A 19,564-nucleotide genomic window follows, 5' to 3' on the forward strand; every position below is an offset into this window, starting at 1 on the left:
GGTTTCATTGGCAAGTGCTAGTTAAAAAATGTGTACGAATTTGATCACTATTTTAGTAACTCTTGAATACAGTGCAATTGGCACTGATGAGTATAACCATATTTTAAGGTATTATGAAAGGATAAATTGCTACTCACTATAAAGATGACATGTTGAGTTACAAACAGGCACAATGAAAAGACTGTTACACATAAGCTTTCAACTGAAGCCTTCTTCAGAAAAGAAAAACAAAAACACACACACACTTCTGCCACTCTGGCCAGAAGACAACTGAATTGTGTCAAATGGGAGCAACAGTCTGGAGTGGAGCAGGGAAGGGGGAGGGATAGCAGGGTACGGGTGGGGAAGGAGGAATCAGCAATCAGCACTGCCTGGCAGAGCGTGCAGGGAGTAGAAGTGGCAGGACGAGATTGCCAAGCACAGCATCAGGAGACTGTGGGGAAAGAGGGGGGAGTGGGGTGGGGAGCAGAAAGGAGAGTAGCAGATAAGGGGAAAAGACTAGCAGATGCACCAGCAGGGAATAGTGCACAATGAGGGTGCAGCGATGCGAATCGGGAGAAGATGGCAGGACAGAGTGGTTGAATACAGCTGGGTGGAGATGGTGGGGACATTAGGTTACTGTAGGTTGAGGCCAGAATGATTTTGGGAGTGAAGAATTTGTTGTAAGGATAACTTCCATCTGCACAGTGCATGAAAGCTGGAGATGAAGGGAAGGATCCAGACGGCACGGATTATGAAGCAGCAGTTGAAATCAGGCAAGTTATGTTCAGCTGCATGTTGTGCAACGGGATGGCCTCTTTGCTCTTGGCAACAGTTTGGCAGTGGCCATTCATCCTGGCAGACCGGTTGTTGGTATTGTATTTGCTTATTCTTCGTAATTACAGCTTATTATCTAAAAAGCTGAAATAGGCCATACAAATTGCATTTCCTTGCATAGTTATAATTTATGTATTAATTATTTATTTCCGATACTTAATTTCTTTCTTTTTTTTTTTTAAAAAAAAGAAAGATTAAAAAACTACAACTTCTACTACTACAAAACTACATTAAAACCCTTAAACAGTTACCCAGCTACTAGTCTACTACAAACACTACAGAATTTGTTCTCTGTTTGTTCATTTATTTTGATGCATTTAACTTTTAGATGGCTGTTTCTGCCACTGGATCCGCCCTCATGGTACCCTGGTCAACAGCCATAATCTGCTGAATTCCTTAGGCGTCAGGCGCATGTCAGCAGCATTTTCACTGTAGCGAGTAATTCCACCCATCACTGTTACTTCTTAAAGTCCACAATTCTGTGATCATTTTCACCAACGCAATATAGATTTTTGGGGCAGTATTTCACTTGGAGATAGCTGACCTCAATCATCTTCTCTCCATCTACAGAGTATGTTTAGCCTGGGCAGCAGCTTGATTTCTTATGGTTGAATGCCTCGTGGAGCCTTCCTTGGCCTTCTTGGATACTGTGGCTGCAGTATCATCCTAAATGTAGCAGGTTGACTCTCTCCTTAGCGCTGCTTTGGGATCCCATATCCTTAATTCCTAATGTCTATTATCCGCTGCATCTTCATAGAGCGTGCAGTTCCACAATGTGTGTTCTGGTATGCCCACACTGCCACAAGTGTAGCTATCATTCATCTGTCCTCTGATTTTACATAGATATGTGGCATAAGGGCCATGGCCAGTCTGCTAATGTACACTACTGGCCATTAAAATTGCTACACCACGAAGATGACGTGCTACAGATGCGAAATTTAACCGACAGGAAGAATATGCTGTGATATGCAAATGGTTGGCTTTTCAGAGCATTCACACAAGGTTGGTGCCGGTGGCGACACCTACAACGTGTCGACATGAGGAAAGTTTCCAACCAATTTCTCATACACAAATAGCAGTTGACCGGCGTTGCCTGGTGAAACGTTGTTGTGATGCCTCGTGTAAGGAGGAAAAATGCATACCTTCACGTTTCCGACTTTGATAAAGGTCGGATTGTAGCCTATCATGATTGGGGTTTATCGTGTCGCGACATTGATACGTTGGTCGAGATCAAATGACTGTTAGCAGAATACAGAATCGGTGGGTTCAGGAGGGTAATACGGAACACTGTGCTGGATCCTAAAAGCCTCGTGTCACTATCAGTTGAGATGACAGGCATCTTATCCGCATGGCTGTAACGCATTGTGCAGCCACGTCTCGGTCCCTGAGTCAACAGATGGGACGTTTGCAAGAGAACAACCATCTGCATCAACAGTTCGACGACGTTTGCAGCAGCATGGACTATCAGCTTGGAGATCATGGCTGTGGTTACCCTTGACGTTGCATCACAGACAGGAGCGCCTGCGATGGTGTACTCAATGATAAACCTGGGTGCACGAATGGCAAAATGTCATTTTTTCGGATGAATCCAGGTTTTGTTTACAGCATCATGATGGTCGCATCCGTGTTTGCCGACATCGTGGTGAACGCACATTGGAAGTGTGTATTCGTCATCGCCATACTGGCGTATCACCTGGTGTGATGGTATGGGGTGCCATTGGTTACATGTCTCAGTCACCTCTTGTTTGCACTGATGGCACTTTGAACAGTGGACATTACATTTCAGATGTGTTACGACCCGTGGCTCCACCCTTCATTCAATCCCTGCGAAACCCTACATTTCAGCAGGATAATGCATGACCACATGTTGCATGTCCTGTACGGTCCTTTCTGGTTACAGAAAACGTTCGACTGCTGCCCTGGCCAGCACATTCTCCAGATCTCTCACGAATTGAAAATGTCTGGTCAATGGTGGCCGAGCAACTGACTCGTCACAGTACGCCAGTCACTACTGTTGGTGGACTGTGGTATCGTGTTGAAGCTGCATGGGCAGCTGTACCTGTACATGCCATCCAAGCTCTGTTTGACTCAATGCCCAGGTGTATCAAGGCCGTTATTACGGCCAGAGGTGGTTATTCTGGGTACTGATTTCTCAGGATCTATGCACCCAAATTGCATGAAAATGTAATCACATGTAAATTCTAGTATAGTATATTTGTCCATTGAATACCCATTTATCATCTGCATTTCTTCTTGGTGTAGCAATTTTAATGGCCAGTAGTGTATCAATCCACTTGACTGGTTGAGAAATTTAATTTTTAATCTCTGCATCATGATAGGGAGAAATTCATATGTTTTCCTGCCAGTGTGTGAAGTGTCCCATTCATTTTGCCATAGTTGTAATATGCGATCTTTTATTGCCTTTTTCGAATTGGCCTCAGTTCCAAGCACCCGTAGTGCTTCCATTTGATTGCCTTTCTTTAACCAGTAAAAGACCCCCTTTTTCTAATTTCCATGTCTAATGGGTATATTCCTAGAACTACTAACAAAGCATCATTCGGGGTAGTGCAGTACGCGCCCGTTAATTTCAGTAGCATGCCTCATTGAACTCTTCTCACTTATTAATGCTGGCTTCACTAACTGCAGTCTATGAGCCCAGATGCTCACGCCATATCCTACGGCTGTTGCTAATATAGATTGGGGGTATATTCTGATTGTCTTCAAGGGAAGCCAAAGTTGCCTATTTGCAATGGTTATAACATCATTCATCATGTTGGTATCTTTCCTGCCTGCTTCCTCTACATGATGTGCAAAGTTATGACATTCATCCAGAAATACCCCTAGATACCTTATTACTACACTTTTCCTAATTGTTGCATCATTTAATGTTATTTTAGGGTTTCTTATTAGGTCCACTTTCAGCAGGACGTACGGTGTTTTGTGAGGGGCTGGTGACAATTTAACACTTCAACACCTGCCCTCAAGTTCGTGAAGTGCTGCATTGCATTTGTCTTCTATAAATCTTCTGGACTCAATACTTACAATGAAGAGCATGTCATCTGCTTGTTGGTAGTCATACCAATATAAAAAGCTGAGTGAGGATTGCAGCTGCAACAGAGCTGGTACACGACATGGCTGCTTTCACAGGTTGCCTTCCTCTGGCGGGGTAAGATAACTTGTGACAGGACTGGAATAGGAAGTGCTGTATGTGTGGATTGGGCAAGTCTTGCACCTGGGTCTTCCATAGGATACGATTCCAGTGGCAAGAGCTTGAGATTGGGAGTAGTGTAGGGATGGACTAGGATGTTGTGGAGGTAGGAGGGGCACTGGGGAAAGCCCCGGGTAGGATGTCCATCATTTCAGGGCATGATATTACAACCCAGACTTTCCATTGTTTAACCACATTTTATGCCATTTGAGAGTCATCTGCTTTAAGAAACAAATTATGTTTATGACAAGAACTGTCCCCATCATCAGTACATATTTCTTCAGGTTGTAGCCATGTCTACTGGCTTACTCCAATTTGTGAAACATTGTCAGAGGCCAGAAAAAGTGGCAATTGAAGCCCGTAAGTGAACTAGACATCCTGCAAAGTTCATCACTTCAGTGTGTGAGGGTTGTTTGCAGCAGTTACTAAGCTGTATAACAAACTTGAAGGTAGCTGTAATTAATGAGAACTAAGACAATAATGTACAGCAAGTTTACATGAAATTATACAGTTCTAATATGAGAAACACTGAACAAATTGCAGATGATGCTGTTTGTCACCTTCTAGTAAAGTCATCCAAAAATCAGAACAATTACAAAATGGTTCAGACAAGATATTTTTATGGTATGAAAAGTGGAAATGGACCCTGAACAATAAAAAGTGTGTGGTCCTCGATACGAGTACTCCAAAAACTCTGTTACATTTAGGTTAGATGGTAAATCTCATAAATTTAAGGGCTGTGTATTCATCTAAATACCTACAGATTACATTTATGAGCAACATAAATTGGAACCATCACATAGAAAGTTTTGTTGGGTATGCAAACTAAAAATTGCATTTATCGGCAGAACACTTAGAAGATGCAACGAATCTGCTAGAGAGGCTGCTTGCAATTGCTTTTCTGCCCTCTTCTGGAGCATTTCTGCACAGTATGTGATCTTAGGCATATAGGATTGCCAGAGGACATCAAACAAGTTCAGAGAAAAGCAACTTGTTTCCTATTCTCATGGCGTTGGGGAGAAAATGTCACAGATGTGATGAATGAGGTGGGGTGCCAATAATTGAAACTAACAAAAATATGGAAAGGATAGATTGCCAGTCAAAGTCAGGTGGCAGCACTTGGAGACAGTGCCCCCGTGTGTGTGAGAGAGAGAGAGAGAGAGAGAGAGAGAGAGAGAGAGAGAGAGAGAGAGAGAGAGATCTCCTTCGGAAGAAGGACTTTGTCTGAAAGCTTAAATATTTTAACATTCTTTTTCTTTGTGCCTCGATCTGACCCAAGGTGTCCTCTTAATGATGAGTAGTAATCTGTCATTTCCATATTGTTGTTATTCTATCCTGGACTTTCCGTTGTCTAATCACTGAAACAAAGGTGTTGTTCGTTGTGGCAAGATCTTTTAATGAAATTACAAGCGTCATCTTTTTCCCTCTGAACGCCATTTTGTTGACTTCCACCTACGTTGGCGGAAAACACCATTGTGATAAAATAATATAAATATGAGCTCACACAGTTTGATTTAAGCATTCAGTTTTTGCAAGTGCTATTCAAGAGTGGAGCAGTAGAGAAAGAGTCTGAAAATGGTTCTATGAATCCTTTTCCAAACACGTTTGTATGAGTTGCAGAGTAATTGTGTAGATGTGCAGCAGTTTAACCGCGCTGGTGTATCTGCCTTTGTATGTAAAATATCACCCGTAAAAACCAGTGAGTAATACAGCAGGGGAAAACTATGAGTGCCTAAGATGGGAAGAGAAGGATTTTCATTTTACTGAGATGTAGTGATTGCAGTTAATTCCAGGGACAAATGAAGAAGGTATGAAAACAAAAGGAAGTTTTTCAGGTACAAAGATGTATCTAATACATGTAATACGTTTGAATAAAGAGCAGGTGTGACTCCTGAAGTATTTTATGGAAATAGCAGCAACATTGTTGTCTTATATTTTATAGATAAACAGTCATAATTAACCATGCCCCCTTTCTTCTTTCAGAGTATGCAGGAAACCTTGGAGATGCAGGCGATACGGATTGGAGGGATGTCGAACAGCAACATATACTCCAGCTTGTAGACAAATTTTAACTTTAGTCACTTGATTTGTTTTGTATGTAAATAATTGAAAGTGACTTGTAATAAAGATTTTGTTATATTTTTTTATATATTGTGTCATAATTTTATTGGTGCAAAACTTAAAATTTTCCATTGATAATTAAATTAATATTTGAAGACCAAAAAGTTGCCCCTGCTCTCACTTTTTAAGGTAGTTCAAAAAGAAACAAGCCAGAGGCTATAAAATGAAAACTGCTGAAGGGATATAATGCCATTGCCTATAAAGGAATGTGTGGTCCGTATAAGAATGCTGAGGTTCCTAACACATTTCTGTAATGACATAGGTGCACACCAACCTCTCAGTAGATTGGTCATAGGCACACAGTGACCATCCATGGTATTCAGCAGACCTGAAAACAGAGAACTAGAGACTTCAAAAGAAGACCAAAAGCATGTAGTGCATTTCCTTACAGCAGAAAGAGTGCCCAATTGCAGATAGAGCACTGAGCATCCATTGCTTAATCTGACCTCTGGGGCAACTGCTACCACTTTAACTTGCTGGTCTCCTGGAGTGAGGGTATCCACCTGCTGGTCAGTGGTATTGATAACGTAGTGTGGCATTGCAGATTGTTCATAAGTGGCCAATTGACATCCTTCCTTCCAGAGTTGCTTGTGCCATGCCTTGATTTTTGCAATATACATGAAGTGATCTTCATACACTCGGCCATTCTTTGATGAATTTCCATTTCCTGCACTCCTGTTGTCAGGAAATGCACTGCACCCCTTTGCTGTTCTTTTGAAGACTCTATTTCTGTTTTTCAGCATGATGAGTGCAGAGGATGTTCAATGCATGCATGTGCCCGCTCTGTCGTCACGTGAGAAAGAGCCCATGTCATTCTAGAGACGAGTTAGGGCATCAGCACTTTTATAGGTACCATACATTCTTTGCTAGGTGATGGCGTGTCAATCCCTTCAGCAGTTTTCATTTGAGAGTCCCCAATTTGTTTCTAGTAGAACGGTCCTAATATTCCAACATTACAGATGGGTTGAATCCAACTCAACAAGATTCGGAGATGTTACTGTTGTGGAAGTGATTCACAGAAGCACTATGAAACTGGTATAGACATATGTACTCAAATACAGAAATATGTAAACAGGCAGAATACAGCACTGTGGTCGGCAATGCCTATACAGGGTGATACAAAAAGGTACGGCCAAACTTTCAGGAAACATTCCTCACACACAAATAAAGAAAAGATGTTATGTGGACATGTGTCCGGAAAGGCTTAATTCCCATGATAGAGCTCATTTTAGCTTCGTCAGTACGTACTGCACTTCCTCGATTCACCGCCAGTTGGCCCAATTGAAGGAAGGTAATGTTGACTTCGGTGCTTGTGCTGACATGCAACTCATTGCTCTACAGTACTAGGTTTTGCAGTCAGTGCAATGTTTACAAATGCGGAGTTGGCAGATGCCCATTTGATGTATGGATTAGCACGGGGCAATAGCCGTGGCACAGTACGTTTGTATCGAGACAGATTTCCACAACGAAGGTGTCCCGACAGGAAGACGTTTGAAGCAATTGATCGGCGTCTTAGGGAGCACGGAACATTCCAGCCTATGACTCGCGACTGGGGAAGACCTAGAACGAGGAGGACACCTACAATGGACAAGGCAATTCTTTGTGCAGTTGACGATAACCCTAATGTCAGCGTCGGAGAAGTTGCTGCTGTACAAGGTAATGTTGATCACGTCACTGTATGGAGAACCAGTTGTTTCCGTACCATGTGCAGCATGTGGAGGCACTATCAGCAGCTGATTGGCCTCCACGGGTACACTTCTGCGAATGGTTCATCCAACAATGTGTCAATCCTCATTTCAGTGCAAATGTTCTCTTTATGGATGAGGCTTCATTCCAACGTGATCAAATTGTAAATTTTCACAATCGACATGTGTGGGCTGACGAGAATCCGCACGCAACGTTTGTGTGAGCGTTTAGGCAGGTATTGTTGGTGATGTCTTGATTGGGCCCCATGTTCTTCCACCTACGCTCAATGGAGCACGTTATGATGATTTCAAACGGGATACTCTACCCGTGCTGCTAGAACATGTGCCTTTACAAGTACGTTACAACATGTGGTTCATGCACGATGGAGCTCCTGCACATTTCAGTCGAAGTGTTCGTACGCTTCTCAACAACAGATTCGGTGACCGATGGATTGGTAGAGGCAGACCAATTCCATGGTCTCCACGCTTTCCTGACCTCAACCCTCTTGACGTTCATTTATGGGGGCATTTGAAAGCTCTTGTCTATGCAACCCCGATACCAAATGTAGAGACTCTTCGTGCTCGTATTGTGGACGGCTGTGATACAATACGCCATTCTCCAAGAGTGCATCACCGCATCAGGGATTCCATGCGACGGAGGGTGGATGCAAGTATCCTTGCTAACGGAGGACATTTTGAACATTTCCTGTAACAAAGTGTTTGAAGTCACACTGGTACGTTCTGTTGCTGTGTGTTCCCATTCCATGATTAATGTGATTTGAAGAGAAGTAATAAAATGAGCTCTAACATGGAAAGTAAGCATTTCCGGACACATGTCCATACAACACATTTTCTTTCTTTGTGTGTGAGGAATGTTTCCTGAAAGTTTATGCATTGGGTCAAGTCATTCAGGCCATCTCAACCACTATCTCAGATTTGGATGAAACTTAGCCTATTTGGTCAGCTTGTAGAGATAAGAAATCATACAAAATTTTAGCATTTTTATCTCTGTGTGTTTCCATTTTATGGTACTTCAATGTTAGAAAGTTTGGTTCTTATTTAACAATGTTATGGCACAAAAGGACACTTGCTAACATTTAAAAAAATAAATTACCTTTTTTGTCATCCAAAACAACATGGAATTTGGAGGTTATATACTCTGTAGTACAAGCATCATTAAAAAAAAAAAAAAAACAAAAAAAAAACATATACTGTCTCAATTACTAGCCACACTAGACAGACATTTAAATACATCGCACATTATAATATTTCATTAGCACTAAACTTTTTATCATAACAAGACAAAGTGATGCTGGCATAGTACTGATTGATGAACAATGATTTATGAATTTTTGTTAAATAATCAATTATTCTTCTTAATACATTTACCTTTTTTATGATCATCAGCCAAGGGAAAGAATGGGGACAAAATGGACATAGAAGTGGCTGTATATCATTTTGTAATTTCTTGTAATGCTGCGAGCAAATTAGAAGGTCAACAGAGAGTTTAAATTTTGCACGTGTAATGCCTCTGGAATCGTAGGTGATCTTGAACTGAGATAAAAAACATTACAAATCATGTGAATTTCGCACAGTATATTGAAAGTGATAGTTCCTCAAATAAAATATGTTTTCTGTTCTTTTGTATTTTTTTGTTTTGTAACAGATAGTAGTTTGTAAGAGATGTTTTGCTCACAAAAGTCCCGAGTTTGAGTCTCAGTCCAGCACAGTTTTAATCTGGCAGAAGTTTTGAATCGGCACACATTCCATCGCAGAGTGAAAATTTCATTCTGTAAACACCCCCCAGACAGTGGCTAAGCCATGTCTCTGCAATATCCTTTCTTCAAGGAGTGCAAGTCCTGCAAGTTTCACAGGGGAAGATCTGTGAAGTTTGGATGGTAGGAGATGAACTGGTGGAAGTAAAGCTGTGAGGACAGGTCTTGAGTCATGCTTAAGTAGCTCAGTCGGTAGAGCAGTTGCCAGTGAAAAGCAAAAGTCTCGAGTTTGAGTCTCGGTCTAGCACACAGTTTTAATCTGCCAGGAAGTCTCATATCAGTGCACACCCTGCTGCACAGTGAAACTTTCATTGTGGAATAGTTTTTAATTTAAGGCTCCCCAGACAATATAGTTTTGTCCCAACTGAAATTTTGAATGATTCAACTTATAAATGGTACAGGCTCGGCAAACGATATTTTTAAAAAGTTCAAGCTATTTCAGTTTCTTTAAAACACACTGTATACAGTAGGCACTATTTGTAACTATAACATTTTTTTCTGAATAGAGCATATATACTCCATTGAAATTGGTAAGTTCTTACAGCTGATACAAACTGCAAGCCATTGAGTTTGGGAACCGGAAAAATATCCTCTCACTTGGGCCAATAGAGTGGCAGCTGTTGTCCTGAAGGCTTCATAAATTGTATAGCAACATCACATTTAGTTCACTGATTCTCCCAAAACACAAGAAACTGAAATACTTACAAGCTACATATCTTGGTGGGGTATGGTTTAGCTGGTTGTAACATAAGGATCGATTTTCACAAGATACAAACAAATAATTGGCAATGGCCTCTGAGAAAAGTGTTCTCAAGTATCTTCATGTATATCATATCGAACTGAAGGCGCTCTTTGATGACTAGATCCTGTAGAGCTACCAAATTGCATCTATCTTTATTGCTATGTTCCACCTGCTGTTTCTGATAGTACCAGACATTTTCTAAGGTATGAAGATCAGGTGATTTATAAGGCCAGTTGATGTGCAATAGGGTTTGTGAAATTAGGAATGTATATCTGAAGGTTTGTGTACAAAGCAGTTGTCATCTTGGAATATATGAAGTGTCCACAGTATACTCATTGTGAAGCTGTAGGAGAAAGAGCAACACCTGGCCACTGAGGATGTTGAAATAAACAGCCTGGTTGATGTTCATGGTAAATTGAACACGAGCCATTCGTGGTACAAAAAACCCCATCACAATATTGCAGAACAACATCCGGCCTGAACTTCACCATCCATTTGCTGGGAACTAGACTCCTCGTTGGCCTGTCTGTGCACTCTATCACTTGCATCTTTACAAAAGAAAATCATGGCTCTTCAAGGAACAAATACATGCCTCAGGTTAGGGAAAGTCAAGTTTCTGTGTTGTTTGGCTCACTGAAGATATGTAACTTAATGCTGCACTGTGAACAGTGGCGTTTTGTGAGGCAAAAAAAAAAATCCGGATTTCCTTTGCATGCAGTTACCTTCACGATGTTTGCTTGGAAACTGGTTGAGATGGACCTGCATTCACTGACAGCATCAAGTCCTATTGGGTTTGAAACTGACTGTCACTGACAAGGAGTGATACTTGTCTCTGGTCCATGTTGGTTAGGGTACTTTTACAACCACTGTTCTTGCACCGTTTGCATAGTTGTGAGTGTTACACTATCCTTTACAGGTATGTTTGATATGCTGTGTTTGTTGCAACACAAGAAAATCAGGCAAGCTCATTCACAGTTTGGTTCCTAGGAACTTGGGAGAGGGGGGAGGGGGCTGTGAGACAGGAGGCACAAGACCGTTTCGTGGATAGGTCTACAAAACGGTCATATGAAGGTAACATAGGATGGAAAAACAACTACACAACTTTTCATGTAGAGGTAATGTCTTGGCTGTATATAGAACACACCATGTTTTTATTATTTACACATGTCAGATCGTGGAATGTATGCATAAATTTATAACTAATAACATACCTTACAAAACTGAGTATACACAAAAAGTAAAGACATGGATGGTTCAGCTGTGAAACAGAATCACAATGGCAAATGTTTTTACTCATTCAGTATCTCTTTCTGTAACAGAGTATGAGAAAGCCTAAGATGAACTTTGATATCTCTCTCTCTCTCTCAAATGTCTTCATTCACAAGCAATATATCACAAATAATGTACTGAAATACAATACTAACAACAGTTGGATACAACATTAATATGACTCCCATTGTTAACGTGAACTCACATCACGAGCCTTAATGTAACATAACACTGCTTATAGCATCATACTGAGTTGCTGTAGTTTCATTTACATGGCTTGCTGCTAAAAAGTTACAGTAAGAAGAAACAAAATTTTAAAAAAATTAAGTTTCACAAAACCACAATAGAAATTAAGCGAGCAGAATTGTTAAGTATCACAATGCAGACAGGAGATATGTGATCCTCACTTATAATAAAGACAATTATAACTTCTGTAAGTAGATAGGAAATAGATACTTGCTCACAACCTAAAGAGGGAAAAGAATCTCATAAGCCCTAATTTTGGTAGTTATTAAAACAAACATTTTTCAGTAATGTATTTCTCTCTCTGATCAGTAGCTACAGTTTATTTAACTTTACACTGTGACTTCCATTCTGTCTATTATTCAGAGCAATGGAAGGACTAAAAATAAAAAATCTTTGCCAAAGTGGCAGTGAGTATTCATACGTATTTATCTAGATTTCATCATGCAAGATATTGCACTTTAGTCATCACAAACTCATGGCTTTAGTCAGAAATAAATGGAATAGTAAGAGGAATAACTGACAGAAATTTGTAAATAAATGGAATGCACTGTTTGCACATGGGTTAAATGTGCAGAATTACAACTGATATAAGTGTCAATGGAGAATTACGAATATTAAACTTTGAAAGGTGCCAGTACAGAAAGTGCAGTCCACGTATCATGAAACATATCTGAAAAGTAATATGAATTCCACAAGAATTAGTGATCTGTATGAACACACTACTGAATACATCTCCAATATAAACCATTTTACACTGTCGCTAAGACCTATGGTATACATGTACATATAACAGCTGACTCTGATGAGTGTGTTCACTAACTGAATAACAGCTATTTGTCTCAGCTGTTATCAAAATCACACTTAAAAGTTTTTAGGAGATCCACTTCACGTATGGCCAGTTGTTGAGTAGTCACATGAGATTTGATTGTGTTTGTTCAAAAGTGAAAAGTTTTTCCCCTGTTGTATAACTGGCCTGGCAGCTGCTCATTGAGTATTTGTGTGAATCATGTTTGACTTTAAGCAAGATTCAAAATTCAAAGAAATGTGTAACATTTTGCTGAATTCAGTTCATAAACTGCGCCTGCATTAGATACAATAAGCAGCTGGAGTCAGAATTTGAATAGGATGACATCATGAAAATTAAATGTCTTTCAAATGAATGATTAAAATATTCTACCTTGCCCCTCATTCTCACTCATATATGCAGTCTAACCATATGGCTGCTGCTACTTCCACACTCCATTCCAAGGTTGCTTGCTTCCTTCACTATGATTCATGATCTGTATCTCTAAATCACCCTAGGTTAAAATCCAAGAGGTGCCTTGGAAACAAATATTCAATAGTGTAATTAAGTTTGCAAAACTTGACATTCATAATATAAAATGTGGGTGACACGTGTATTGTGCGTCTCAGAATAGAAACACCAAATTTATGAAGGATAACTCTTTCTTGAAAGGGATTAAACACACATTAATAAAGTCCATTATTAATAGTAGATTTGTCTGTGTAAAATCTTGGATGAACAAAATTTGCAGGATTCACAATTCACAACTTCATAGTTTTCAGAGTGGTCTGTCAGTTGCTATGTGAGTATCTTAGCTCTTTAATGTTACTAATTGTACCAAGCAGGCAAAATACGCAAATCTGAGAGACTGCAATTGTAGTCTTGTTGCCTTTGGGCTACAGATATGGCAGATTTGTTGTGCTTAGAGTTTTCGCAGTGGTGTTGCCTCCTCCTCAGCGTCCCCTTCATCAGCAAGGTCCTTGCCATTAGCGGTTGCGGTACTGCCTGGTGGGTTGTTCCAGTGCTGCAGCTCTCCAGATCCTAGCACCAGATAGGCCAGTGCTCCTGCTGTGTATGTGCCCACTAGGATCCCAAACACCTTCTGCCACTGGCCGAACGTTTGCTGTCAACATGCAAAGCAATGCCATTAGGGTCCCAAATGATTAAATGTAGGAATAGTAATTTATCTGTGGTGCAAGCCACATTTGCAAAGAATGTTATGTAGAAGTTACAATTTTAGTGCGTTACTCATGAGACAAAAATGTTATCAGTTACTGAGGGAACATGTAACCTTGTCTTTTAGAATGTATAAGATTTAGTTGTGTATACAGTTCTTTTGTCTTAAGATGAGATCATATAAGAAGACTTGTATGAGCAGTGTGACCAATGTTTAGGGATGTATCTAAGCATTTTCAGATCAATAAATACATGCAAATTGATTAGTTCCCTGAAGTTGTGAAAACATACCTTTAAGGAAATCATATGTTGCAGCAATGCATCACTGCTAATTTCATGACATTTCTTTATTGAGACTGCAGCTTGTAAGCTCTATATCACACCAGGTACTCTAAACAATGAGTTAATTTGTTTCCTTGTATATTAAGTTGGGAAGTTAGTTATAGTCCTACATTAGACTTATAACTGCCTGTTTTGTACTGTACAGAGTTAACAAGTGTCTGATTGTGCCTTATAGTCGTTGACTGCAGTCATAGTGACTGGTACAAATATATTATTTGTTTTGTTCTGCTACCTGTCACATTGTTTATTTATTTTTTAATTTAATGAATTGCTACACACTTGAAACATGTTTTGCTCACTACACAAACCATGATGCCTTAGCTGTTAAAGCAGAGAAGGGTTCCCTAATGATTATCATACTCAAAGAAGATAAATATTTACTAAATACTTTTTTTCAAATAATCATTTACATGGAATCCTTCTTGACCCTACAACAAAATTTCAAGTTAAAAGAAGAAAATTTCTCAATAAAAGTGACTTTTGTTTCACAAAGAATGAAGCCCAGATTGTAATTAATCTCAAATCTCCCAGACTCAGAGTACAGCCAGAAGCTCAAAATAACATGACATCTTATCAGGCCAGCTGTCAAAACAGTTAATGAGAAAAATTAATGACATGTTAACTGGAAAATACACATTTGAAAAATCATTTTCCATAAATAATTACTATGAACCCATAAAGAGTATAGATGGTGTTATATGTGTCACCTCACATCAAATTTCTCTTCCTTGATACTGAAAAGTTATGCAGCAGCATACCTCTAGATGAGACTGTAAAATAATTTAATGAAAAGAAGTAATGAGCAGGCCAGAAATAACTGAATTTGAGGATATGCTTTGTTTGGTACTCTCACATAATTATTTCTCTTTTAACTATAACATTTACAAACAAGACCCAGGACTTGTTAAGGGAAGCCCACTGAAAGACTTCACACTGAAAGATATATCATGTACTTATAAAATAAAAAACTGAAACTGAAAGAGGCCTAAGTAGAAGGGCAGAATTTAAAATGCCCATGTACAAATCTGGCCTCACTTGGCATCACCTGTAGCCGTCGTATCTATTCTACAAGGGCATGCTGCAAAGTAATGCATCTGAATTTTTTATGTGAAAACTCTTAAAGCTTTTTAAATAAAACAAATGTTATCAACATTCTACATCAAACAATGAAAACTGAAGGTTGGAATATAAAAAAATGTAGGGAAAAGCTTTCTGCCCACCATAAAGATAATGTGTTAAGTAGCAATCTATCCTCTTCCTGATATTGTTAATGTTTTACATTTTGCGTATAATGTAACTTTAAGATGGTTCAAAAAGAATGCCAGATTTGGTATATCAAAGTAAGAAGTTTATTTTTATAAAAAACGCAAAGTACATAAACATGTTCATCTAATCTTCACATTTCATGTATGAAAAATGTGAGCTCTGTCCATGAAATTCACTATGACTGCACGACAAATTTCCACATCCATTACACTGACAACTCCAATATCCTCCTTCAAGTCATGGATGTTTCAGGTTTATTGGCATACACCACTGACTTGAGATGCCAAAAAAAGGGAAGTCACAAGGCGTTAAATCACATGGCCTCGGTGGCCATTAATGAACAACATTGCACAAACTGAGGTGATCTGGGAACCACTCATGGAGCAACTGAATTTTTTTGCAGGAAGTATGGCAAGTGACACCATCCTGCTGAAACCTCAACTCTTCAATGTCCATTCCATCCAAATGAGGCCACAAAAACTTCTTCATCATTGTACAGTATCATTCTCCATTGAATGTCACAGCTTGGCCTGCCTCGTCTTCAAAGCAATAACAGCTAACGACAACGCCCGACCAAAAGCTGCAACAAACTGTCACTTCTTGTGGATCAATTTCCCTTTCTTGCATTGTACAAGGATTTTCTGAACCCAGGTATGGAAGTTCTGCGTATTCACAAAGCCATTTAAGTAGAAGTGTGCTTCATCACTGAAGATGATTTTGTTTGTGAAGCTGTCATCGTCCTGTTGTCCTCTGGAACCAAGTCAAGAAACTGTTGTCTATCCTGGTGATCCATCACTTTCAGCTGCTGTGTCAGCTGAACTTTATAGGGGTAGTAGTGGAGATCATACTGGAGAATTCTCCATACTGAAGAACAGCCCAGTTGTTGGGAACAGTGACAAACTGATTTCATTAGGCTAACAGCCACACTGTCACGAACCACCGCAATGTTATGGACACTTTGGCCAAAATGACAACACCAAGATGACTTAAGGATCACCGTGGAACCTGTCTCAAAGAACTTTTTCATCTGTCTGCAAACTGTTGATTCATTTCAGTGTCTCATGGTGCCCTAGAATCGTGTGAAGTTGCTTGATAGTTGCTGTATAACTTTCTCCATTCCGATAAAATGTTTTCACGATTAGCACTCATTGTGTACAAGAGAACTGCTCTATGGTTAGACACCAAATGCATGAAATTCAGACTGAGTCAACAATTGGAATGTTTCTGGAAACAGAAATGAATCAAAACAATGTCATCAACCAACAAACAAAAATTTACCAGATTTTCAAAACTAGTGCTCTTTTTTAATGATCCTTTATGTTGTTTGTGTGAGAAACAGTATGCTGTAGTTGAGTTTCAAATTTTAAGAGTACATCCACACATGGACCACTTTCACTTTCAGCATAACACTGCCAGACCACATATGAGCGCTACAACATCTGCAACAATCCAATACCTTTGGTTCACTGTCATTGATCAGCCTCAATACAGTCCAGACATGGCCCCATCCAATTTTCATCAGTTTCCAAAATGTAAAGAACACCTTTCAAGACCTTCCCTTTGATAGTGATGAAGCGGTGCAAGCAGAAGTGGTGATGTGGCACCATCAGAAAAGTCAAACATTCGACAGTGAAAGTACCAACAAACTGGTCGCTGTTGGGAGAAATGTGTTCATCACCAGGGTGACTATGATGACAAATAGATATGTAGATTTGGAGGATAAAGATTTAGAATGTTGATAACATTTGTTTTACTTAAAAAGCTGTAAAAGTTTTCAAATAAAAAAATTGGAGACCTTACTATTCAGCATACCCTCTAAATGAAATAAATGAATTTAAAAGCTCAAAATTCTTCATTAGTCTTAAGCCCTATTTATTACAAACGGTGTAAGTCACTTCATAGGTAAATAAATGACGACCTAGCTGTTAATACCACAAATACCAACACTGGCAGAAGAGATAACTGATATACTGACACAAATCGCATGTCCTTCATAGTGGCGGATACAAAACATCTGACGATGCGCAAAGCATGCCTAGCAATGTATTAATTTTAAAAAAAAATAATAATATGGTTGCTAACAGAACAAAATCAAACTTTTGTGAAAATTATTATTTGTTGCTACATAGTTTTTATAATGGGCCCACATCACAGTATGCCATGCTCTTTGTTGTTTTTGAGATAAGATTCTTTTTCTCAGGATGTTAATTAATGTTCCATACATTATTTGGATGGTATCCCCTGAAATGATTTGGAGTGACTCAGTCTACAAACCATGTATACATAAGCAAACATTTTGTCTACTGTGCAAAACTTGCTACTAGTGGTTAATAAAATGTTGTCCACAGAACAGGACAATTGCTTTTCGTTCATTTGTGTCCACAGTTCTGCAGTATTTTAGAGAGGAAAAAGTCTTTTGGGAATTTAAGGAGTGTTCCAGAAGAAATGAGTTCAGGTAGGATTTGAAATTTTTTTTCAGACATTTCATGTTTTTGGACAAATGATAAAAGTTGTTGTCTCCAGCTGTTGAGTTATTTCTGAGCCACGGACAACTTAAATGATGACCAGGTGTGGTTCTGTTGTCGCTGAGGACAATACTATTGCTCTCAAATTGTGATGGATTATTTATGACAAATTTCATTACTGTGCTGGCATACACCTTCACCGGCACACCAGTCAGCACTAGGAAACATTGTATAGCACGTGCTGAACTAGTTGCGCCTATGACAAGAGAAGACCAAGAAGACATGCCGCCCCCCCCCCCCCCCCCCAAGCTACGCGCCGATAATGCCCCCCTGGGCAGTGAGCATATAGGCCGCCACTGCCAACCCGACCGAGCTGTCTCACTCTCAGAACCTCAGTACATTGCATTGGGACTCAGTTCGCATTGCACTTCAATATGTCACACTGTGCTCTAGTCTTCCACAGTGATAGTCATTGCCTCGCACCGTAGGTGGCTATGAGGGATTGTTAGTCATTGTATATAGTTGTGATATGGACACTGACAAGATTCAAGAATCAGTACAAGTTATTTGATTCCTGTTAACTGCAGAACTTCAGACTTGACATGATTGAAGTTAACTACTCAACTGATTCCTGTAATAAAGTGTATTTTAACAACCTACGCATTTTGTGTTGTAGTGAGAGGAAACCGGCCACCTACCTATCATACTACCCTTTCCTCATCCAGCCAGGAACCACAAAACATTATAGGAGGGCACAACAGAATGCCTAAGCCCTTCAGAAGGCAAAGTGACTGTGTGTGGATAACACAAAATGCATCCTTTGTAATTTTATTCATATGGATGTAAATATATTCATATCTCATATGGATGTAAATATCCACTTTGAAATCCTGCATTGTATGATCAGCAAATATTAATCTCACTGCTCGCTTTTCTGTGACCTATACTTTCTTCCTAAGAGATGAGTTCGCCCATAAAATTATATCATGGAACATTAATGAATAGACATGAAGGAAATATACTAATATGTTGATTTATTTTTTATTTTTTCCCCCAAAACTAACTACTGTGAATGGAACAATATTGTTTTCCCTCCAGTTCATGTTTTCATTAATATATGCTACTAAATTGTGAGTATTATACCCTATTCACTCCTGTGGATGCTCTGCACTAATTATTGGTGTTATTCTGTTTGTTTCTACATAGCTGAATGAACTATGCTTTACTGAAATTAAGGAAAGGTCAGTTTTCAGGATATGGAAGTACTTGTTAATAATTTAAAAGGTATTATTAATACTAATCTTCTTCTATTTCTGTCTCTCTATACAGACAAACTTTAGCATTTGTGTCATCTGCAGACAGGACCAACTATGCCTGATGTATGTTGAGTGGAAGATCATTTATATATATTTGGAATATTAGTGGATCCAGTGCCCTATAGGGACTCCATTCATACATTCATAACCTCTCTCCAGTCACCATAAGGTTCTCCTTTTTTTCCCTCGTTCATATTATTTATTAGAGTTTAATACATTATTTTTGTTGTACAACATTATTCACACTAATTGTTTGTAAAATCATTTATTCTATAAAACATAAGCTTTCCTGAAAGAGTGTTGTTGTCTACATAAAATTTAACAGGATAAGGGAATGATATAAGATGAGATGG

At 39.3% G+C, this 19,564-nt stretch overlaps 2 protein-coding genes across 2 annotated transcripts in view; one reads left to right on the forward strand and one right to left on the reverse strand.

Annotated features, from left to right (window-relative positions):
• Nucleotides 1-6,171, forward strand: part of LOC124591344 (beta-catenin-like protein 1) — a 93,899-nt gene extending 87,728 nt beyond the window's left edge. Inside the window, exon 11 of the mRNA XM_047131726.1 lies at nucleotides 6,008-6,171. Within this exon, the coding sequence (XP_046987682.1) occupies nucleotides 6,008-6,096 (89 nt within the window). The 3' untranslated portion in view covers nucleotides 6,097-6,171. The remainder of the gene's footprint in view (nucleotides 1-6,007) is intronic.
• A 5,286-nt stretch (nucleotides 6,172-11,457) lies between these two features.
• The window catches only part of LOC124593717 (sialin), a 415,361-nt gene continuing 407,254 nt past the window's right edge, over nucleotides 11,458-19,564 (reverse strand). Inside the window, exon 12 of the mRNA XM_047132029.1 lies at nucleotides 11,458-13,769. Within this exon, the coding sequence (XP_046987985.1) occupies nucleotides 13,569-13,769 (201 nt within the window). The 3' untranslated portion in view covers nucleotides 11,458-13,568. The remainder of the gene's footprint in view (nucleotides 13,770-19,564) is intronic.

The sequence above is a fragment of the Schistocerca americana genome, chromosome 2, assembly GCF_021461395.2.
Source record: "Schistocerca americana isolate TAMUIC-IGC-003095 chromosome 2, iqSchAmer2.1, whole genome shotgun sequence".
Lineage (NCBI taxonomy): Eukaryota > Metazoa > Arthropoda > Insecta > Orthoptera > Acrididae > Schistocerca > Schistocerca americana.